We start from the raw sequence: 24,602 nt of genomic DNA, 5'->3' as shown, positions 1-24,602 counted from the left end.
ATTCTCTTACAAATTACAGAAAAGTTAATTTATTCTGCTGTCTGTTCAATGTTTGTACATTACCTTTCACCGCTGAGTGGGCTCCAATAATGGCGCCTGTAGTGATTGCAGGCATTATCCACGGAATAGTACGATTGATTGTCCTATCTATGGTCCTATCCTTTTACAGGGTGCGCTCTATTCATTTTCGATTGGCTGCTGTAGCTGCAGTGGTTATTTTTTTCAAGGGTTTCCCTTGAGGCTAAGATCAAATATGATTGGACCCTTGGCAGCAGTACCACTCGCTCATTGGTTCGTAGATTGGTACACTCGCTGATTGGATTCAAAGGGGTGAGGGAGGCGGTGGCCGATGGTTACCGGGAAAATGGCGGCGACCGGCGCAGAGGGTGATGATTGAGAATTGGGGAGGGGAGAAACCGATACTGATATCGGGGGTAATGAGGGCACAAAATCGCCGATACCCGATTCTTGCGGTATGTTTATTGCAAATAGTCTCTGCTAACAATTAGTTTGGTATCGGTTAGGAAAATAAAACATACAAATATACAGATCTTCCCTGGCAACATATTCGGCTTGGATGCATACGGATTTTAATGTTTTTTTAAATGTTCACTCAGTTTCTGAATCCAGGAGTTTAGCAGAAATTACTTTTTATATTACATCTTTGATTTTTATTTTCACCAGAGATGACTTTTTAACACAAATCAATAGAAACAGAACAGCTGGGATAATATATTTTTATTTATTGATCCAGAAGGAGAGAGCGGATTTTTAAAGTATTACCGTTTTTTTAGTTTTTTGGGGGCGTGTGTTCTGCATTAGAAAATGGATTGAAGAAACCCTACTAGTCGTACCTGCGCACTCAGCCAGCTTGCAGACAAACATGTAAGTGAACTAAGAAAATTAATTTCTGTATAAACTCTTACTGTATAATCTGTCACATAACTGTTAGACAACATCACACGCAGCTAGTTTTATTTTTGTATAAATGTTGGGAAATAAAAACATACTAAGAGAATTTGATCAGTGTTGAAAATCTTGAAAAATGTCACTTGCAACCAACAGTGTTTTGCATATCAACAATAAGCCGATTTCTGGTAGTATTTTACACTGGTTTTGTCTTTTTGAAATCAAACTGTACAGTGTGTGAAATTAGCACACTTTATAGTTAATAATAATAATAATAATAATAATAATAATACACCAAATGCCACCTTTGGGTGGAGACGAAGCTGGAAATTGTACAGTTTTATTTTATGTCTACAGCCACTGTACAAAGACTTGGCATTTTTTACCAGTGGCTTCATTTTTTGGGGGGAGAAACCGTGTTGTTACAAGGTAGTTATGTACGGTGGCGGCTCATGAAGGTGTCGGGGGATGCTCGACAATATCTTCTAAATGTACTCAGTATTATTTTGCTGATTTACTCAGAAATCCGTAAAACGGCAATTTCTGTGTTGCTAGCCCTTCTCGACTGACATGTATAGTGAAATGTTTACATAAGTAGTGCGGAGTCCTTTTTCAAACCAAGAACTATGTACCAGACTGCTGATGGTGTGCCGTTGTACCGCTCAGAGGTCCCATATACGGTGAATTCCTGTGAAAGGTAGGCGGGCACCAAATGTAATATTCTGTTTTGTACACATGACCAGCACCACCTGAACTGGCTTGTATGTCTGGATTTATAAAATATTACATTTTACTGTTGCAAAATCCCACTTATTCCCTGGAGAAAAAGATTGAAACTGCAGTCAGTGTCCCTGGGGAGAATAAACCACAGGTGCATGAAAAATAAAATACATACATTTAAATTTGCTGATGGACTGCCTGTAATTTTTAAAACTAATTAAACACAGAGTTATGAACTCTTCCTGTGCTTTAGAAGTTTTAACCATCTTTTTTGTGACTCCATCAGGCAAACCATAGAAAGAAAAAATGTCCAGCCAAGCTGCAGTGAAAATTAAGTCTTCTTTTCACTGCAGTATGAACAACTGAAACAACCAAGATACTTTAAGAATCCTCACCTTGTCAGCTGTTGACACAAGCTTCAACACTTTCAAATAATGAACCTGGTGTGAGAGTAAAGCTCATAGCAAAACATGGCCTGGCATTCTCCCATCCTTCTGTGTTGTACTCAGTTTTGCAGGTGGTTTGACTGACTAGGGGCATAAGATCAGATGAGTTGCCCACATACTATTGATGTGTTTGACAGCTACCACATGGGTGGGAGTGTTCCGTCTATAGACGATTTTCTGTCTTAAAAATATTTTGTGAAATGTGAAAAATGAGTGTGTTTGGAATGTGCACTGTAGTAATGTTGGCGAGCCCAAAGCTGATTTCGTAAGCAAAAACGAAAAGTTGTTTTCAGCTTCTTGCAATTTACCGTGAAAAATATGCATGTTATTTTCCTTACAGTATTACATTGTAAAGTCATACTTTTATCAGAGACTTGCATTTGGTTACTATGACAACGGGGTCACTCAAATACCGACTTCTTGATTGATGTACGAGTTATACTTGTAATAGTCTGTCTGTACATTGACCTAGCGAGTCAGTGACATATGATGTTACAATTTACTAATAATTTGAATGTATCTGTGGTTTTAAAACTTAATAATTATTTCTATGTAGTATTAGAAATTTAAAGAAAAATAATAATAAAAAATTTAAAGGCAGCAAAATATGTAAATTGCTTTTTTTTTTCAATAGTGTGTCAACATAATTTTAAAAGGTTTACAAAACTTGACAATGTCGCTGAATTTGTCACTCAAAGTTGTTTTTAAAAAAAATCTATTTTTGTCTGTTTACGTTTTTTTTTTTTTTTTTGCCGCCAACACATTTATAGAACATTGATACATTTTTAAAGATTGTTTCAGTAGCGACTATAGTTTCAGTGTTGGAATGTCGTTTGACCTTTGACGTAACGCAGATTTTTCCGAAATTAGCTCCGAGATATTCTGTTTAATAGAATTGAAATAAATAGAATATCTTTGGTAAGCTGTTCCTGAGAAAATGCAGTGGAAACGAGCATCCATATTTATCCAGAAACGAGGTATTCTCAGCACAGTAATAAGCTTTTAGTTTTGGTTTGAAGGCAGCAGGAGCAATTATTTTTCTTTGCATTTGCTTGACAGACGCCCTTATGCAGGGCGAGTTAGAGGTAACAAGTTATTACAATAAGCTAAGAAACAAGCAGCACAGTTTTTTTTTTTTCATTTTCTGTTTGTACTTTGTTTTGTAAAATGAAACGGTTTGTGCAATTATTGTGTACAGTGTTTTGTTTCTGTAGGTTGTATATGCATATTTGCTTTGTATTTGTAGTGTATAAGCTACCTGCAACTAGTGTTAAAATATAAACTTCTAAAAATGTTTGCCTTGCTTCACTGGGCACCATACATTTTCAGTCTTGGCTACTTTGCTGTGCTCCCACCCCAGCTCCCAGAATGATCAAACGAGTGATTCAATGATTAAGAACATTTTCTTGTCCTTCTGTGAACCCAGTATCTGCTCCCAGGCAGGCAGCAAACGTTTCAACACCTGTACAAACGATTTCTCCGCACAGAATTGCAAGCTGTAATGAATAGCTTGCGTTGTATTAGTTAGTTATCCTTAAGCAGCGTCCAGAAAGGTGAAACGTGTTCACATCATGAACTAGCAAGAACAGGGCAGTGAATACAAACAGGTCACTGTCAAGTGACTTCCCCCAAGGTCATTGTGAATCGGAGGCATTCAGACCTTTCTTGCTTAATTACTTTGTTTTTAATTTTGAAAAGGAAGGAAAATAAGTTAAACATCCAGGAACTAGCCACATATGGCCCTACAAACCCTTCACTTTTTTAAGAACAACTGTATGTCATCATGCTAGGTCATTCAGACCACAAACCACAAGTTTTCAGTCCAGTGTTTGATGCTTAAATATTTCAAGTAGGGGTGTTCATGTTTAATGTTTGCTTAGAAGTATAGTGCTGGTCATTGTATTTCTTATTAGATGTGTCTTTTCCATAAAAAACATGCTGTAAACATGTACAGTAGTCGACAAACACACAGATACATGTGATATCAAGATATACAGGGTCAAAATCATACACTTAGGTAATCATTATTTTCCAAGTAATTGAAGTAAGGTAAAACTATTTTTCAGTTAGAATATTGGATGTTGAACATTTTGTGAATGCTGACTCCACATGGAATGCCACAAACTGTTCATATTTGTATATTCTATCTCCCTATTTAAAACAGGTGTTTGAATTATAAATTGAATACAATTAAAATGAAATACTTTTATTTTTTATTTGGGGTGAAAAACAAAAAAAACACTGCGTGGAGGGAAAAAAAAGCCCTGCTACACAGGACCTTGAAATAAGTGTAACTGAACACAGTGTCCTGGCTATATCTGTCTGGGCTGGTGAAGCTAAAAAGGGAATTCCCTTTTATGTACTGTATACAACACTCTGTTCTGAAATGTAGTTAAGTGTTGGTGTCCTTGGCCAGCCTTAAAGGGTTATACCCTAAAAAATGTAAGTTTTTTTGTTACAATTTTATTTATGATATTTATATGGTGATGGTGAACATTATAAAGTCTTGCTTTTGCCATGCATCTGAAATGTTGATGGTTTACTCAGTGTAACAAGTGTAGGAATGGATAGTAAAGGAATCTTAAGTTTTTTGTAGTGACAGTAATACTTGACAGAAGCAGCAGTTTGTTTTGTAAATTCTTATTTTTATTCCTGTTGTTGGTAGGTAGTTCAAAATAAAATTTAAAAAATTGCTTGATTTACTGCTCGACAGGGATAGATAAATTGAACCACTGCCTCCTGCTTTTCAATTCAGTTAGCTCACTAAGGCTGAATTATATGCTAATCAGTGCTATAATTATTACCTCAAGTTTTGTAAAGTTAATTTTATCGGGCTGTTAGATGCTGTTAAGATCAGACAAATAAGCTTTTGGACTGACTTGTCAAGCTGACGCATTAAATGACATGTTTCAATCTGTCTGGTCATAAACCAGCTAGCTGGATGCTCTGGTAGACAGGACGATGTGTCAAGATTAATGTAAGGATGTTTCTAAAGCCCCTTTTATTTTTCTTTAATTTGCAGGTTTAGTGTGCTGTCCTCAGCCCCTTCCGGCTACCTTTCTATACCATGCTCCGGCTACTCTGCTGGCTTGGTCCACTAACGCGCGGGACAGCCAGCTTTCGCTTCGCAGAGGGACTGCACAGCCGGCCAGGCAGCAGCACCAACGCATTCCCTCTGGTTGCGACCACCGGCTTCCTCGCCCGTCCCGCAATGATGTATGCCACTCGCTTCTACAGCAGCGGTGGGGGTAAGCCAGGCAGGAGGGCTGGCATCGGGGGAGGAGGGCTTCCAGTGCTGGACAACCACCACCTCCCTCAGTCTCACCCTCACCCGCAAAACTACCAGCCCCATGTCAACCAGGGGAGGCCAGACGTGCACCGCAGCCACTACCACCACCACCACAGCAAGAAGAAGACCTGGAATTTTATCCACGAGAAGATGAGCTATGACACCTTCTTCACCATGAAGCGCCTGATAGACCGGTCACGTACTGTGGATGAAGTGCTGCGCTGGGTCACCCAAAACCCGGGAAAGATCTCCTACAACCACTACCCCATCGCCCTGCAGAAGATTGGGCAGCTTCTACAGCAGCAGGGGGGAGGGGTGGGAGGCCTAGCAATGGGGGCTGCTGTGGGGGAGAGCCACTATCGGCAGATCTCAGAGCAGCATGACTTCCAGACGCTGTGTGACGCTATTGTCAGTGACTGCGCCAAGTTTGACAACTTCAGCATCGTCAACTGCCTCTACGCTGTAGCAGCTCTGGGTGAGCGGATTGTGGTGTTTGCACGTTTTTCTTGAAGAACAGTTTTCATACTGTGCTTACAAGATAAAAGCTGCAGTCGCAGACAAAATTATTGGCACCCTACACTAAATATAAGATCATTTAAGAAAACATGGTAAATACAAGCATTTAGTGAACATTGAAGTAAGGTAAAACTATTTTTCAGTTAAAATATTGGATGTTGAACATTTTGAGAATGTTGACATTAGGCTTGTAACGATAACGATAATAACCAAATTATTTATTGTTTGGGACCCCACGATAACAAATCGATAATATTTTAGTGAAATTGAATATTCCATGAAATTAAAAACCATGTCTTGTAAATTACTGTCAAGAACGAAGTCTGTGTTGTTGCTTCTAAAATTTACTGAGAATATGCATCTGAGAACAAATACAGGATGATGATGCAGAGATCAAGAGTAACCTGCTTTAATGTATTTTATACATATTTTGTTTTAAATCAGTCTCAACTGTAGCTGTGTGATCCAATGAAACATTGCAGGTTATACCAAATAGTTTGCCACCAGTAGAATGCAAAATTATTGTATACAATCCGCTGCAATAATTAGTGTAGATTTTTAAAAATTAATTTTGGAAACTCACAAATTGTTCGCTTGCTTAACAATATCTTTTGAGATCTCCTAAGATACTAAACCCGCCCCAGGGGCCCATATCTACCAATCAATGAGGAGGAGCCCAGAGTGGTTATTGGCGGCTGTTAAGTGTCAATCAATAAATCCTGTCCAGTTTTCTTTTTGAAATTGAAGCAAGCTAATCACATCAGGAATCTGAACCGATACACATAACTTAATTTGATTTAAGTGCAGGGTGAAAGTACACAAAATAGACAGTTTCCATTGCAGGAAAGGGTAGGCTACCTCTGATTGTTTGGAAAAATGACGATATCGTTGTATTCACTGAAGATAATGCAAATTTAAGTGGCTATGCAAAGTCATGTAAAGTTTTGATTCAAAAAGTGAAATGCATATCTGCAGCCGAGGCACACTGGAAGGGACTGCTGCTTTCGCTAGCAGAAGCTGGGCCACATAATTCATAAATTGTAACCAACAGCAAAAAAAAAATATCTAATTATTTCCATGTGAATAGGTCATAAAGTTAATGTAGTTTTCAAACCTTGTTTTTTTTTTTTTCTCCTTTGGAAAGTGGAGGCTCTTTTTTTTTTTTTCTTAATTTACCTTTAATGTTTACAATAGAAATGTGTCAGATTTTACACAGCAAGGCAAAGCGAGTGATGGCAGGAATATGAGAATTGGAGAGTGCTATATTTAAAGCATTTTAACTTGATAAAGATTGATAGTCATTGTTAGAATTTGCACGTTAATCAATGTCAATGTCGGGTTTCAATTTACAATATTAGTTGACATGCAATGCCACATACTGTTCCTATTTGCACAGTCTATCCCCCTATTAAAAATAAGTGGTTGAATTATAAATTGAAATTAAATACTAATTTTTTTATTTGGATCAAAAAACAAAAAAACACCCCGTGGGAGGAAAAGCCCTGCTACACAGGACCTAACCCTAACCCTAACCCTAACTGTAACTGAATACAGTGTCCTGGCTATATCTGTCTAGGCTGGTGAAGCTAAAAATGGAAATAGCCACTAATTTAGTATGACAAAGAACAACATATACAATGTCTTGTAGTTTTTAACAAAACATTTTAATTAAAAAAATAAATAAATAAAAAACAGATATTTGTTCGTATTGGCACCTGTACGTTAATTCTATGAAAATATAATAGAACTAATTAAAAAATGTATTAATTGATTGAAAACTATTACATAGTAACTAAGCTGCATTATAAACCCAATAGCCAGAAAAAGAGGAAATTATTTGCAACATCTGTTGAAGAAGATTCTTCAACGGGTGATGACTAAGACAAAGGAGTTGGATTCAAGTTTGAGAAAAGCACTTGTAGCAAACTACAACAAAGCAAATGGCTACAGAACAATATCAAAGCTATAATCAAGAAGAACCGCAGAACAAATTCAACTGAAACGCTTGAAAGAAGTGGATGTCCCAAGAAAACAAACATTGAGAACAAACACTGAAGCATTTTTTCCAATAGTGCAACATCAAAATTTAAGCAAAAATGTTATTTTGCAAACATAACATTAATCAAGGATGAGTGTGGGCTTGAACACCGGGGCTGGAACTTCGTGCAAGCAATCACGGAAACACTGCAGTTGATGGGGTTGGGAGCTGTGTTAAGAACAGTGTGTGGACTGCAGTTTTGGCAATGAAAGCTATGGTCAACAGTGCAGAGTGTGCAGAACAAGTGATAGATAATGTAAATGTAATTTTTATTCCCTCATCAGAGTCAACCAAACACAGGCTAGAAAGGGGTCCTGACGCTGTCTGCTACTCAAAGTCTAGCAAAATTAACTTCATGATTCATGTCCATTCGCTTGGAACAATATTTGATTTGTTTAGTGGTGTTGAAAGTGCTCAACTATCAGAACCAGTATCAGGAGTATTTGTGGTGACTTGAGTACCAAGCACTTCAGCTTTATTGTCCAAATTACCGATGCATAAAAGACAAGACCTTGTAAAGTTGTGAGATTTGTGTACACTGAAAAGAATCACGATTAGCACAATGGACATAGTGCGTGGTCTGTTGGTTCCAGAGATTAACAAGTACTGTGGTTATTTTTTTTGGGAACCATTCTCTGAAGTAATCTAAACTCACAATATAATGGCTGTGATTTAAACTGCTAATATCATTGAAAAAGACCTGAAGTCTTTTTGGAAGGTTATGTTAATTTTAATTGGAGTCAATAATTTTGAAATGCATGCCCATGTTGAATGTGGAGAGGTAGTTGCTCTCTTATTGGCCAAGTGTAAATGTCAACTTTAAAAAGCACTCATCTTTAATTTTGGTTTAGTGCAACATCTTTCACAGTCAACTAATTACCACATAGCTGGCAAGAAGCCTCATATACTGTACAGAAAGGTTCTGGCATAGTTTCTAACCACAGTTTGGAAAACTCCTAAATGTTCAGTGTTTGTAATGCCTATCACACACGGTTTCGCCTACTTATTACACCCAATATTCAATACATTTCTTAACATTAAAATTCATTTGTCACAAGTTTACCCAGTTACAGAGAAGGCCCAAATCCCTTTGAGTTAGTGGAGTCCACTTCTCCCCCAAGCTTGGTATCTTCTGCTAATTTAACAGTCTTGCAATGTGTGGTCCAAGTCATTTATATACTTGAGTCCAGACCCTTGAGGTACCCCACTAAGTAAGTAACCCCCCCCCCCCCCCCCCCAAATATTCTATATCCAGTTAATGTCCGGATCTGTATTCCTGCTCATTTAAATGTAATTATAAGTCTTTATCAAAGGCTTTTGTAAAATCAACATAAATTAACTCCCTATTCTGAACCCATGCTAGCTATCACTTATATTGTCGTTCTATAAATAGTCTTCAAGCTTACCGCTTAATAATATCCATCATTTTGCATTTTAGGGAAGTTAAACTAATAGGTCTAATTACCTGGGTCTGTCTTGGCCCCATTTATAAATAGTGACACATTTGTAAGCTTCCAGTCTTCAGAGACCTCATCTGTTTCTTTCGAACTAGTCATAAAAGTTGTAATGGTTCTAGTCTGGTTCTACTCATTCTTTGAAAAATGCATAGAAACCAGGGTTCCATTTTAAGGTCTGTCTGATAGTGTTTTAAGGCCTGTTTGCCCGACAGTGTCTAAAATTTGTATGGACAAGTGCTTCCAACATATTCAGTGGTCTGTAGGACAAGTGCTTCATAAATATATGTTGACAGCGTCTTGTATAATAAAAACTGACGCTTCCTTTAGGTGTGTGCCGGCATTTCTGCAGTGGTAAGCTAACGATCACAGCGATGCTGGGAACCAAAGAATGACACTTCTCATACTGTAATAACATACCTCTAATGTCTTACCAATCAAGTTGAAGTTTGTCAGCTGAGTGCAGTACTATTAAATGGGATGTGGAAGCACAACTGTACATCTAAGTGGCAGTTTTATTTTGTCGTCATGGAATGAATTGTAATAGTTCAGCCTGTTTTACATTTATTTGCTTTTGAAAATCAAGTCAAGTGACCTGAATACAAATATTTACTGTGCAAGTTTTGTTGTTTTTTTGTCAAGTGGACGATGTGCAGCAAAACTCGCTGTTAAAACTAGTGATGCACTGACCATTGGATTGGAATCGACGCTGATTATTAACAAAGTACCATCATCTGTAATCTGTGTTTCACTGTCATTATCACCTATTTCTTCTTGTGAGTACTCCAGATTTGTGGCGTACTGTGTGTTTTACGTATTGAAAAATATAGATTACGCTTAATATTTAAATTGAATGTGTAAAGAATACGCAGAGCAGCTTGGTTCCCGGCATTTCAATAGTCAGTTGCAAATACTGCATGTGGTAGTACAACGTGCGTACCAGGTTGTGTGAAACGTCTGCAGGCTTTTCTTTTTTTTTTTTTGTATCATTCTTCCCTGGCAGGCTTCCATTGAAGCTTGGGTTATCTTTGCTTGACTTTATTTCAGTTTCAATTAGATTTACTGTTCAAATGTTCAGCAGTACAATTTGTCTGTTGAGTGATTTCTGGTTTACAAGTTTCTCCGTGCATGATGTCCTCGTCTCCATTTCCAGGCTTCTTTACTGTTTTACATTTGAGGTCGGTATTCTCTGTATTCTAGTGATTTTCTTTTGCCACCCATTATTGAAATAAATGTCAAATGTTGCCCCCATGACTACGGTGTGTTGAGCCGGCCGCCACAAGCATAATTGCGTTTATGCTGTTCCTCAACTTTGACCCCAATGTAGTAAATGCTGCATAAATTATCTGCAGCTCCAATCCACTAACGCTGGAGCAGAGCTGTAAATGGGTGCTTTTTGCAGCATTCGTTACAACACGTTTATACACATTATGGTGGACTCCTTAAGAAAAATGGGGCTTGAGGACTTATTAGTTTGCCTATCTGCAAATTTAAATTATTATCAATGGAAATATTTGTTGGTTTGTGTGTGCACAGTGAAATCAACGTTTACTGACACTTACAGCTGCAAATCAAATCCTTCCAAGCCTAACAATATGTAAAATCTGTGATGTGTTCAGTTTAAAGCAAGTAAAATTTCAAATGATGGTTTACAATTTTATTATGAATGATGGAAAACAAATCTGCCATTTATTGATATGAATGTTGGTAATCAGAATCAGCCCCAAAAAACAGAATCTGTGCATCCCTAGTAAAAAGTGCCTGTCACCTTGAGCTATGCAAGTGATATGGTTTGCAGTGCTGTTTTGTAGACAAACGTTAAGCGCTACATATACTGTAGTATACTATTGTACATTTGCATATTATTAATTCTGTTTATATGTACCTTAATGTGTGTATATGTACACACATATACCTTAATGGTTTAAACCTATTTGGCAGTTCTTAAAGGGTCAATAACTGATCCATTATTAAGAATCCTCTGTGAGGGAAGTGTGTGTTTTTATTAATCTGGTGCTTCCACATCTTCATCTGCTGATATCTCGTTTTAGACCAGACTGAACATTTTCTGCCAAAAGCAAACATAACCCTTCACTTTGACCTGTGACCTAATGTGGCTGCCATTTTGGGCTCATGTTACTCTGCTTTCTGGATGATGAAAATTATGAGAACACTTCGAGACATTGTCTTCTTGATTGGTATATGGCTGTATTCACTAAGCTGATGTTTATGTGCTGCCCAGGTTAGTGTTGTGTTGCCCTCAAAAGTGAAGTACACTGTAGTCCCTGGTATTTTAATTGTAATCAACTTGTTGGGGAATTGGAGAAATTGTAGCATTTCAAGAATGACATTTAGCTTATAGTATGTGATTCTTTTTTGGTGGGGTGTAAACCTGAAAACACAACAGGTTTGACTTGCTCTAGGCTACCTGTGAATTTATGAACTTGTATGAAGTTGCTTCTGCTTCCTTATTTAAACATCCACTCCCTGTTGAGACACCCGGGGGGGTTGTAGCGGCGTCAGAAACTATTTCAGGTAGTGACTTGCAGGGTTATATTCTATAAACCCTTCATGCTAAATGTATTAAATTATTTTAAACTCTGGCCATATCAGTGATACAGACCATATGCGTTTCTATGATTCTGTCAATAATATTCCATTATAGGGGGTGTCCAGTTTAGTGCCACATTGTTTTTACCCTAGATGATGCAATAATTAATAATAGAGCTGCTTATTACACTGTGGGAGTCCAAATAAAACAGCATTTTAATCAAAATATTGTTTATTTCCTAAAAAATAGAACTGGGAAATGGTAGACAAAAAATCAGGTATCAATCAGTAAAAACCGAGGTTAAGTTTAAAAAAAAAAAAAAAAAAACTTGGATTAAACCAGAAATGTAGAACAATATGTATAATGTATAGTTGCTTTCCATGTTGAATTATTTCTCTCTCTCTCTCTCTCTCTCTCTCTCTCTCTCTCTCTCTCTCTCTCTCTCCCTTTCTCTCTCTAGGTCTGCCCAGTGACTCCCAGATTGTGCAGGTGCTGGAGGAGGAGTCTCGCAGTCGCCTCTCCCACTTCAACCAGAAAGACATCTCCATGGTGTTCAGCAGCAGCATGAAGCTGCACCCGTCCAGCCAGCACCCGCTGATCGAGTCTTGCCTGTCGGGGCTAGAGAAGAACATCGAGCGGGAGCGCCACCCCCAGACGCTCTTCCTGCTGCTCTCCTATTACCGCCTGAAGTGGCGGGCCCTGCAGGCTGACGGATACACGCCAGAGCAGCTCCTGGCCAACCGCAAGATCCTGCGCTTGGTCAAGCACACGCTGGTCAGCGTCAGCAATGTGCGTGACCACGAGATGACGTTGCTCGACGAGATGCTGTCTGCATGCGCCCGTGAGGCCAGCAACAAGTCATTGGAGATCATCTTCAGCTCCCAGCTCTTCTACGAGAACCGCCAAGAGAAGTTCATCAGCAGCCTCGGAGGTACCTTATTCAGCCTTTTTGTTTTTATATTTTCCCTGCAGCCCAATTTGACCCTTTATTTAGACTTGCTTTTCCATAATCAATCAAAGCTGGTTGTAGCCGTTTCGGGAAGCAACCACAACGCAACATAGCTATGCCATTTAGTTTGACGAGAAATAATACATTTCCGCCAGCAATAGCAAGATGCAGTGTTCCTGGTGCCTGTGTACTGAAATGTCTTTATACATGTGTTTCAGAGGAGCTTCCTAAGAAGGTAGACAGCATCACTCCTTATACGATGGCTCTGATTGCAAAATACATTGCCAGACATCGACTGCGGGAAACCAAACTGCTGGACACCATTGCAGAGTTTCTGGTCAAAAAGGGGGAATATCTCGACAGCAAGGTATAATGCCTCGCCAGCATCATTCTTTTACAGGCCTAATCGCAAATGGCAGAAATATATAACGTATATTCTAATATTATATACTAAATAGTTAAGTAGGCAAAGTGGTTGCAGTGTGCAGGTGTAGAGGTGACGCAGTGCTCAAGACAATGACAGACAGCAAAGTACTGGTGAAATGGAGGTTTATTTATGTAATCCAAAGTCTGGTGACAAAACAGTAAACAATAATGTTAACCGACAATACACAATGGTTTGTGTGTTGCTCTGTTTAATCCATGGGTTGGCTCCAAAATAATAGTCCCAGTATTTAATACCCACAGTTAACACAAACACGATCACAAGTTGTGCTATAGTGCTCGTGCTGCAAATACAGTTTAATCGTGACACAAGTACAGTGTTGTCTGTGTTTGGTGCTGGCCTTTACCGACAGCTTCAGATCGTGTTAGCCATCTAATTATAACAACAAACAGTTTTTAGACAAAACAAACAAAACACTCACGATTACAATCCTTCCGGTTTTAGCGTTAACCATAACAAAAGAACAGATCACCTCGCTACGTCCCCTTATATACAATCAATCGCGCCCCCTTGGTTAACGATTGCAAAGACTACTCCAATCCGCGGCTGCCACATCGTTTTCCTTCCGCGTCAATGATTTAGTGTACTGTAGCTCCTCCCCCTTTCCAGATGGCCGACTTCTGCCTAACCCTGGGAATGAATTGTCTGGCCATCCAGTGCATGGCACTCTGTTCCCTTTACACAGCGCCCTCACAGGTCAGGAGGGAGATTTATCACCAAGAACCATTCTATCTCTGTCACGGTAGCCCTTTACCACCAGCAGCTCATGGAGTGCTTTAGCATGCCTCGGCATGAAACGCGCTATATAAATAAATCCCTGTCTATCCCCACTAATCCCCTTCTAAAAGTGTACTGCAATTCTTTCCTTTTCTAATGTCATACTCAAGCTTCTATGTATATAAAAGTGTGATGGAAAGCCATCCTTGAACCTCTCCTCTGCAGTTGATCCAGAAGCTGGTGTTCCCGTTCAGCAGGATGAGTTACCGACCTTCCAACGAGACGCAGTTCTTCGAGAAGCTGGAGTCGGTGCTGGAGGAGAAAGCCATGAACTCCCCACTCGCCACTGTCAACATAATCATGTCTTTGTTCCAGCTGGGCCACTTCCCCAGACTCATCCTGCACTGCGTCTTCTCCAGCACCTTCATCAGCAACGTCACCAGTAAGTGCAATGGAGGAGGCATGGGGGGGGGGGGGGCATGACGATAAGAGGTTTGTTCTAGTTTTACCTCTGGAACAATTGTGTTTTTAAATTTACAGATAAACGGGTGGTGAGTGTTTAATCTGTAACTTAAAACATTATAAAGCAACAATAAAGTTTGTGCCAGTGGCATCAAGGACCACTAAAGCACATTTTTCTATGCAGTTGTCTCTGTAGATCTGTAAAAACACTACACCCTATATAGGGAAAACACTATATGGAGGGTAACATTTGCTACTGCAGTATTACAACATTGAAGAATCATTTCCTCTACCGCAGACAGCCCATACGGTCTCATTGTGCGCCGTTATCTGTCTCTGCTGGACACTGCAGTTGAGTTGGAGTACAGGGACTACACAGGGCCGAGGCTCGAGGAGGTGCACAAGGTGCTCATGTTTGACCATGCACTGACTGCAGATGAGGTCAACCGCAAGTACAGGTCAGTGTGCTGAGAGAGACAGAGAAAAAATTTAACGGGGAGAGAAACTTGATATGCGATTAATATCACTGCCAAAACTACAACACGCCAAGTCAAGCTGCTCTTAAATGATACGGCATTTGCACACAGCAGTAAAAGCCTTGTAATAAAGGAAATGCAGTGCTCAACCTTCCACAGAATCTGCTTTATATAGCACTCTTCATGACGACATTATATATGAATCTGCCTTGTTGTCTCACTAACCATAGTCATGCAAAAGTGTTTTCACTCTTATGCAAAAAAAAACAAAAAAAAACCTAAAATGTCACCCCTTGTGCCTACATCACACACCAAGATCACTTCTGATTGGCTGATCAGAAAAGCTGATCTTCTGGTGGTTACAAAGAAACCTAGAAATGGCTGCCAAGAAAGCCTCTGGCAATGCACTGACTAGTGATGCTGCTTTCTTAAGGCAGGAACCTGACATTTAAATGCAACAGTCTAGTAAAGTTACAACAACAACAAAAAAAAACAGAGTCGCTAAGGTATTGGCAGATTAAAAAAAATCATGTTGTGTAATTTACAAAATTATTTCTTTGTGGTCATGCATGTACAATACTTGTTGAGATACTGTTTAGATTAATTTCAAGACAAACCTTCCCTGACAAAAAATGTAATTCATTTGTTTTCTTTCAATTGTAGTGCTGCTACTCTAGTTTGCCATATTTACATATTTAAATGCTATATATCAAAAAAAAAAACTAAATTAATTTTTACTAGATTTAAACAGAAATATTAGTTATTTATTGGATATGCACAATCCATCATTTTGTGAAACTATTAAAACATGAAGATTGACAAATATGTTTCTAATGATAGAAATGAAATGCTATATGAAAGTATCTGTACAATATTTTATTATTTTAAAATAAAATACAGCCTGTAAATCTCATGGCAGTGTTTATGTATTCGTTCATTTTGTTTATTTTTCAGTGAGAGTAGTGCAGCGAAAGAATGTTGTCATAATCCCCCCCCCCCCCCCCCCCCCCCCCCCCAAAAAAAGAAAAAAAAAAGCCATCGAGGTACGAAACCAGGACCCCCCTGCTGCAGGAATGTTCCAGTTAGCCATCATGGGACAAGGTGTGAGAGGAGGAGAAATAGATGTAAAACGCTGTACATTGTTTAAACAAAACTAAGAATATAACAGAACTAAACAAAAAGAAAAAACATATTTTGTCTTTGTACAATCTGATGGAGTCTACTGTAAATACTGTGTGCATTTTAGTAGAAAACAGTATAGAATAAAATTAGGTTATATTCAAGTCCTTCAAAAGTCTGGGGTTCAGCAGTTACAAAACTGAAAAAATGTCAAGAAAAATCAGATTTCCACAAAGCAGCAGTAATAGTTGGCAATGATGTTGTATCTGTGATGCAACAAACTAAACACCTGTACATCAGGAGTTGGATTCAGCTTATTGAGAAAGAGTGGAAAAAAACAGGTAGAAGCCATTTTTATAGTATTGCTTATTGTAGTTGTTCTCTTAGTCTGTTACTAAAATTTACTAGCAAATGTGTTGCAAACTGCACTGAAAGGAACATTTCCTTGAAGTATGTTATGCATTTGTTGAGGTGAGGTGGGGTCACAGGGAACCTTTTGTGTATCCTTGAAGAACTTAGTGAACCAGTCAAGCTACAATTCTAGATCTACCCCTGTTAATCACTAACTGATTGATTGTGTGCACTGTTAATTAAAACCAAATCCTACAAGTTATGTTCTATTTTGTGTGTGTGTGTTTTGTGCAACGGGGAAGGGAAAAGTAGATTTTTGTAGCATTTTGTCACTTTTTCAAAAATTGCACACCCCTGTTTTAGCATTTCAGTGCAGATGTTTCTGTTGTGTGTTGGTGCCTGTTTCTGACCCATGTGTTCTTCCTGTTGCAGCTATAAGGGTCTAGTTGCAGAGGCTCTGAGACAGCTGGTTGGGGAGCAGTCTTACAAACAGGACGAGGTGTTGGCTCCTGGATATTACACAGGTAATAACTCTAGTTAATTATTCTACATTTTAATGAAAGGAAATAAATAACTAAATATGTTAAACTAAACTAGGACTGAATACTGTATATAGTGTCCTTTAGACTCTTCCAAAAGGGAACTTTGTATTTTTTTTTTTAGTTTAGTGTGATGGCTGTTGCTGCGGTAGAGGTCTTTAACCCTTTGCAGACTGTGACAGTTCTAACAGTTTGAAATCCGACTGACGTGACTTGACTTTAGGGCTTGTCTCAGTGTAAATATCCATCTGAAGTATTCAGCATTATACTTTCTAAAAGCAGAGTATTCTGTGATGAAGTATACTCTACAATGACCCAGTTTGAATGCAAAGAAAAAAGTGTTTAAATTCACTGAAATTTCCGTGTTTTCTTTGGAAATGTTCTCATAAGTGTAATTTAGAAATCTAGCTAAAAACTGCGTAATTATCAGTGGTTCCACAGCTCTGGTTTTATTTTTAGTTTGATGGGTGCGCAGGCCCATCTACTTCAGATGCTTTACTACAATCATCAAAAACTAGCACACTTGGCTAATATATAAAAAAAAAAGTAACAACACAAATTATTCAGACAGTCTTTTGCGCTCAAATAACTAAAAACCGGCTGCTAGTTTAAATACCTCCTTTGGTAGGTTGGTAACGAGGAGTGCCTTTTTGTGGAACCAACAAAATCGATCAGGTAATCACCGAGATATTTGGGCTTTTCTTCACGCATGCTTGGTTAGTTTTTTCATAACTATGAAAATATGCCTGCGCACTTTGGTCAAATGTTAGAACATTCGGTCGCCCATTGATTCTCTTTTTAACTTATGTCTGAGCTGAGCTGAGGAGTGATCCAAAGTGTGTAACTGCAGGCCAGACACCAGCTACACAGTACCTTTTACAAAGCAAGGGCTGCATTAAAAAACAAAATAATAAACTACAAACCTGTAATAAAAAATAATAGACTTATCAGTTGTTTATCCTAGTGTAAGCAGAAATATAAAGCTGAACAACGTATAGCAGCAACGCACGTTTATGGTAATAGGTAACTGCATTTATCATGTTTTATTTGTAAAATTTAAGAGAATCGGTAACTTATTTTTGTAATACTGCGTAAGCCTTGTTGCTTTTGCTAGGGGGACTTAGTCTAGAAAGTAAAATTGTTTACTTGCTGCTTTATTTGACAGGACGTTCTTTTCTGCATTGCTGTTTTTCTGTGGTCTAGACTGGAGACACATACAAGATGGAAATGTAAACAAGGTTGAACTTTTGTTGCATGGGACGGTAGACTTTATTTTGGGTTAAATAAAACGGATTTCATTGATTAACGATGCATCCGAGTCCTTAATAAATACCCCCCGCTCACACAAGCTACATTTATAAATTTACACAATCTCAGACTCGCTGTCGGTTTTACATCAAATAAAAAATCTAGTGTTGTGTGAAAAAAAAAAGACTTGCAAGTCCAGTCATTTCAGAACCTCATTCAACAACAGCTCATCTTATTTGAAATCCAGCCATTTTTCAGTGGTAGTTTCATAGTTCAAAACACAAATTGCAATACCGAGGTAAGCATATCTTGTTCTGTTCAAATCTAAATCCTGGGTACAATTTCCTACAATTACAATTCCAACTAAAAGTTGAGCACAATGCTGGCATTCTGTGATTCTTGAAATGTGTATTTTTTGTGAAAACTGTAAGAGTTAAGTCGCACTGGGTAAGGGTTTCTGGTATGAAGTAAGTAATAATAATTCAACAGGAATTAACAAGTTCTGTTTTGTAGGCAATTGCATTATTGATCCAATTCAATCAAATTGTAACGGGCCATCTGCAGAGGGTTAAGGCAAAGGAGGATATACATCATGTGACACACAGACAGCCCGTTGACTGATCTTCAGTTTTGCCTTTTGCTCTTTTTGTTCCAGATTTCCTGCTGTGGACCAACAGCTCTGGTAGTGTGCTACAGATCAAAGGGAACAGTGGAGTCGTCTCAGGAGCCACACCGACAGGCCTTTCACTGGTGTCGCGGCCCCCCAATGCGCCGGATCCCCAATCTGCAGTGTCTGTCCTGACCTCAGACTTCCACAAATTCTCCCCCTTTTCCTCCCCCCTGGAGGATGGGCTTGAGAAGTGTGGTGGGGAGGACCTGGTTCCTGAGGTAGCCTTCCTCTCACACCACATGCGCCCCCATCCTCCAGGGGGCACCTTGGGGCAGCGGGGAGGAGCAGAATACAGCCCCTACTACCAACTGCCCTCTGATTACTACAGCAGCCTGACCAAGGAGCAGTCTCTGGAGAGCCAGGACAGCTCCACCCTCAGCAGCCCCACGGACTGCCTGGCACAGGCTGGAGGGCTGGCAGAGTGCTCCCCGTGCCTCTCCTCCACCACCCTCTTCCAGTTCCCCATTGGGAAGATCCTGGAAGAGGAGGTGGCAGCTGGACAGGAGCGAGAGTTGCCCAGCTTCTACGAGAGCGTGTCATACCCCGATGGAGGGGAAGGAGCTTCAGGAGAGAAGGGGGGCATGGAGATACTGAGCCCGACCTCCCCTCTGCAGCTCCACAGCCCAGGGGGAAGGCAAGCAGACAAGGAGCACAGGCCTGTGGAGCAGTGGGACGAGGTCAGGAGGTGAGTGAATTAGTCAGCTAACTGGGACATGAAAAGTACCTTCCAGGCTTCCCCACTGTCAGCATATGATTAGCGTGAAATGAACATCTGTCCAACTTTGGAATCCTTTTTTGGGCTAAAGGAACCTTTACTGACCCCCTTCTTTTCATTGTTTAGTCCCAAAATAGTTTTAAATTTTCAGAGGGTTAACAATTAGAGCAGAGTGGCTCACTGCTTGGCCGTAGTACCCCATTGATTTTGGAGGAAATATTTACCATTATTTCCAGGTTTCAGTAGCATAGGATGGCGCAGTGTATGTTAACCTTTTAAGTTGTGTACAGTTGGCTTTTTCTAAACGGAACACCTGTAGTTGGAACTAACCTCTGAAACCAATCCAAACTATACTATGAAATACATGCTGATGCAGCTGTATGTATAAACTTATATTTCAGTATCTAGAACATTAACAGATGTCTTAGTATTTATTTGAATGGCTATTTTTCCATGAAGTAGGAATATGACAAACATAAAATAAAGACTAGACAACAGGTGGTACAAATTATGATCACATCATTAATCTGAGTAGGGTCCTGTCTCTGCTCCTCAGTGCTGGTTCATGCTGCTGCTTTGCTTCCTCCTTCCAGGGTGGTGATGTCGGTGAATGATAAGTGGCACTACTGCCACAATTCTGATGTGCTGGTGGGCTCTCGAGCCATGCGGGACAGACACCTTCAACTGCTGGGCTACGTCCTTCTCCAGGTAATCCTGCCTTTGTTTATAGTAGGGACCTTTTAATAAGTCTTTCTCTTTATTGGGCTCGTAGCTATTCATATAGTCCTTTACCCTGTAGTCTGTAGCTACTCAAACACACTTCCTTACACACTGCAAGCCAGCTTTTTATTACCACTGTGATTCACTCAACCCAGTACCTTCCACACTGCAGCCCAGCGTTCTAACAACTGAGATACTCAACCCAGTACCTTCCACACTGCAGCCCAGCGTTCTAACAACTGAGATACTCAACCCAGTACCTTCCGCACTGCAGCCCAGCGTTCTAACAACTGAGATACTCAACCCAGTACCTTCCACACTGCAGCCCAGCGTTGTCCCCAACTACAAAACTTATCAGGCTCACTATTTCACACTGCAGCCCAGATAAGTGAAGTTTGATCTCTTCATGATGTATTCTTTTCTCTGTCTCTGTCCAGTTGCCTTATCATGAGCTGGAGAAGCTGAATGGGATTGAGGAGGTAAAGCAGTACTTGCACAAAAAACTCCTGGAGATGCCCTTATGACACACAGAGGGCTGAGCGTAGCAAGAGAGTCCAGCTGCTCACCTCCGTACAACTGCTACTACTACTGCTAAAAATGATCTGACAGACTGCTAGGCACAGGGAACCAAGGGGTGTCAGATATCTGAGCATGGGGGAGGGGGAAGGCAGTTTTTTTTTTTTTTTTTTTTTTTTTTTTTTTTTTTTTTTTCCCCCCTGAAGATGTCTGTGTGCTTGTGTGGTGGGGGGAGGAGTGGCAAGGTCAGGGATATTGGTGTAGCGCACTACTTTTTTTTTTTTTTATATTCTGGACCCATTGCAGTTGCACTGAACGACGGTTTCTACTGCAAACCCTTTTTGGACAGGGGTCTTTTAGAACTAGCATTGGCAGAGTGATTTAACTTGATTTAAAAGGTAATGACTGTTAAACTGGCATCTCAATAATCAGAAATAACTATGTGGGAGACGGTTGGGGTGTAATGGTGGACTTCACATTATTTTATAACTTGGTGTGACTGCATGGAAAACAGTGGGGTCGTGAACATGCAGGATCATTTCATATTGTAGTAATAATAATTTATGACCTGAAGAGAACCAACAGTCAGTGATGTACCCAGCAGGGGATAATGGGATTGTATTAAGCTTTAACAAAAATGTTGTTTTCTCTTTTTTTTTTTCCTTCCCCCTTTCAAATTTATTATTGAAATCTTATTTTTCTTACTGCCAACTTTTTATTCCATAAACCACGTTCACGATGATGCTTGCTGTGTGCGTTAGCTTTGCACTGTAGATGGAGTTTCCTATTTTAGTTACTTGTGGAGGAGGAAATAATTTAATATAGCTATAACCGACGTTTGGGGGGAGGTCTGTAAGGAGGTTGGGTGGGTAGAGATGCTTGCTTTATATAATACATAAAAAAAAATTATATATATAAATAAAATTGTTTGAAGGAGCAGTTAGTACCCCAGACCGAACTCGAACTGTTTAGCATGTAATTAATTGCATGGTGAAGTGCTAGTCCCAGTCAGGGTGTGGAGGTACGTGTTCCAAATAAATCACAGTTTTACATTTGCAATGGTGTCTCTCTCTCTCTCTCTCTCTCTCTCTCTCTCTCTCTCTCTCTCTCTCTCTCTCTCTCTCTCTCTCTCTCTCTCTCTCTCTCTCTCTCTCTCTCTCTCTCTCTCTCTCTCTCTCTCTCTCTCTCTCTCTCTCCTCTCTCTCTCTCTCTCTCTCTCTCTCTCTCTCTCTCTCTCTCTCTCTCTCTCTCTCTCTCTCTGCCAGTGTTTGTACCCCAATTGAATTGAATTCACTCAAATTCAACCTCAGTATTGAGGGATGCACCCATTTTTAAGGAATAAAGCCTTGGAAGACTTGAATTGGGCAGGTTGTGGCTTAGTCTAGTTTACCTAACATACACGTAGCAGTGCACCAACGTGGATATTACTCTAGTATTCAAATTTGAGATGTCAGATATTTACAAGGTACATTTTCTGAGTTATTAGACCGTTACTTTTCAGAAGTCTTCAGTTCATAGCTACTGTCAATTACAAGATGGCAGTATAACAAGGTCTATGAGTGGCATGCTTCTTTGTTTAACCCAGTCATGTCAAACAAATGTCCACATTTTGATGGTAAAAAGGTTACAGTCAGTAAATATTTTCAGATTATATTAAAAAAAAAATTGACATCACCATTTGATCTTTTGATTAATTTAATTCAACTGAAAACTGTATTTGTGATGTAAGCTAGGACAGTGGATCAGTCGGTTAACGAATCCCCGGTAATCAATTGTTATCAATCACCTTGAAAACTGACAGTACATTTCATATTTTCAAAACCACTTACAAACCAAAAGTACCGAAATTACCGATTCATCATGTACATGCGACTTCCTTTGCTCTACCTTATCAGTTAGTGAGTTATCAGTGGTGTATATACTGATTGATTTCAACTGGACAAAAAAAATACATCTAAGGTTTAATCTTGACCAGGACTAAAATCCCACAATTAATTGCAGAAGTGTTGCATACATTTGGACATTGACCCGTTTCTGTGGAAACAAACAAAGTGAAAAATCAGGGAGTGAAATGATTTTAGATCAAAGATAAAAGACAAGTAAACGCAGATAAAAAGCAGCTGTTTCAGTTATTTTGATCAGGACAGGTTCTGTATTAAATCATTTTGCCTTTCTCTGTTGTTGATTGGCACTCAACAGTTGTGCAGTCTGGCAAACGGAGGAAGCTTTGTTCTGTGTGATAAACATTTTAAGACTTTTTATTCAATCCAACAATTTAAAACATGTTAAATGGGAATTGCTGATTTTCCAGAGCATCTGCATATCCCTACTGACAAAATGTCTTAATTGCCAACACAGTCAGATTGTTGACACCCACCTACCATAACCTAATAACAAGAGCCACTTGAAATGAACAATTCACATCTTATTTAGGAAAGTGACATGAGCAGCAGAAGAAAGGGGACTTGTAGGGCACTAAACAAATTAGAGGATCTAAAAAAAAAAAAAATAAAATTGATTTAATGGTGTGAAAAAAAAAAAAAAAACATGTACAACTTTTGGGGAAGAAAGAATACAACCCCTCAATTAATAAAATCCTGTGATCTGGAGACATTCTTGACATTTCTACAATCTTGTTTTTTCACTTGCCAATATTTTCACTTATTTTGCCATGACCATTTATAGCTGCTAATTCAACTGTATACTGTGCAATACAGATGTTTTAATGCTATAATATATGGTGTATAATGGTACATTTGTTGAAAAAGGAATGAAAGACAGCAAATGTCATAGATTGAAACCACATAATCTTAAATAATCTTAAACCGAGTCACAAATCTCTCTTAGGTCCACCCACTAAGTTAGTGCCAACCTCAACCTTACAAAGTGAAATAAAATTTTAGAATTATAATTTTGTTTTGACACTTTATGCTTCAAGAGATTAAATTAAATTATGTTTGAGATATTGGCAACCTGAAAGCTTACATCTGTTAATTTATTTCAGCCTAAATGTAATACATGGACCCCATACACAGTAAGTCCTTCAAACTGGCATGTCAACTGCAGAATTGTGATTTGAGATCAACTGACAAGTGTGTGTGTGTTATTAAATAAACCTCAAATTAAGTTTTTGGTTAAATTAAGCAGCTATTATTCAGCTGCTTCAAATTATGTTAAAGTCGTTATCCATTAACAAAACCCATTATTCAGAACTGTGCACATCTTAACGTTACATTTTTAAAATCTTCTTAAACAGAACTTAAAAGATCACAGCGTTTTTCCAATGAGGAAATCAACGCTAATTGCTCGTAACTTGGCATTAAAACCAAAGAAGTTACTACGCAGAACGACTGCAAGAATAAAAAAAAGCTATCAGTAGAAATTACATAAAAATGTATTTTAATGGAAAGTAGAAAGATGTATTCTGCTTTTCACAGAGCTACCCAAAATTGGACTTTGCTTTATACTGCAGTTTTCAAAATAACTTAAACTAACATTTGAACACTTTGGATTTACATCTAGGGGTGTCAATCTCAAAAGGGCATTTGATATTTCATTTGTGGGCCAGATAACAGTAAAACAATGTGCTTGTATACTGTTATATATAATTTTAAAGCAGTTGCTGTTAGATGGTAAAATAAAAACATGCACTATAGCCTACATGTACTTTGCTTTAAGTGATCATATGGCAATCTCTTTCCACAGGGTTGATATGAATTTATATTATGTTAAAGGGTGCATGGAGCTGTGGC

The 24,602-nt window shown here is 39.0% G+C and overlaps 1 protein-coding gene across 2 annotated transcripts; it reads left to right on the top strand.

The window, feature by feature from the left end:
- The first annotated feature begins 358 nt into the window (after positions 1 to 358).
- LOC121313456 lies at positions 359 to 21,909 on the top strand. Of its 2 annotated transcripts, none has more exons than XM_041245997.1 (10): positions 359 to 885; positions 5,098 to 5,839; positions 12,384 to 12,854; positions 13,091 to 13,239; positions 14,260 to 14,476; positions 14,795 to 14,954; positions 16,875 to 16,966; positions 18,885 to 19,584; positions 20,208 to 20,322; positions 20,772 to 21,909. In XM_041245997.1, the coding sequence occupies exons 2-10, from the start codon at positions 5,143 to 5,145 to the stop codon at positions 20,856 to 20,858; spliced, it is 2,688 nt and encodes an 895-aa protein (XP_041101931.1). In that variant the 5' UTR covers positions 359 to 885; positions 5,098 to 5,142; the 3' UTR covers positions 20,859 to 21,909. The 2 variants fall into 2 exon arrangements, with proteins under 2 accessions (XP_041101931.1, XP_041101932.1); XM_041245998.1 differs by lacking the exon at positions 359 to 885 and adding an exon at positions 4,445 to 4,517.
- Positions 21,910 to 24,602: the final 2,693 nt, after the last annotated feature.

This window comes from Polyodon spathula, chromosome 3, assembly GCF_017654505.1.
Source record: "Polyodon spathula isolate WHYD16114869_AA chromosome 3, ASM1765450v1, whole genome shotgun sequence".
Classification (NCBI taxonomy): Eukaryota; Metazoa; Chordata; class Actinopteri; order Acipenseriformes; family Polyodontidae; genus Polyodon; species Polyodon spathula.
This window is presented reverse-complemented; position numbering and strand designations above follow the sequence as displayed.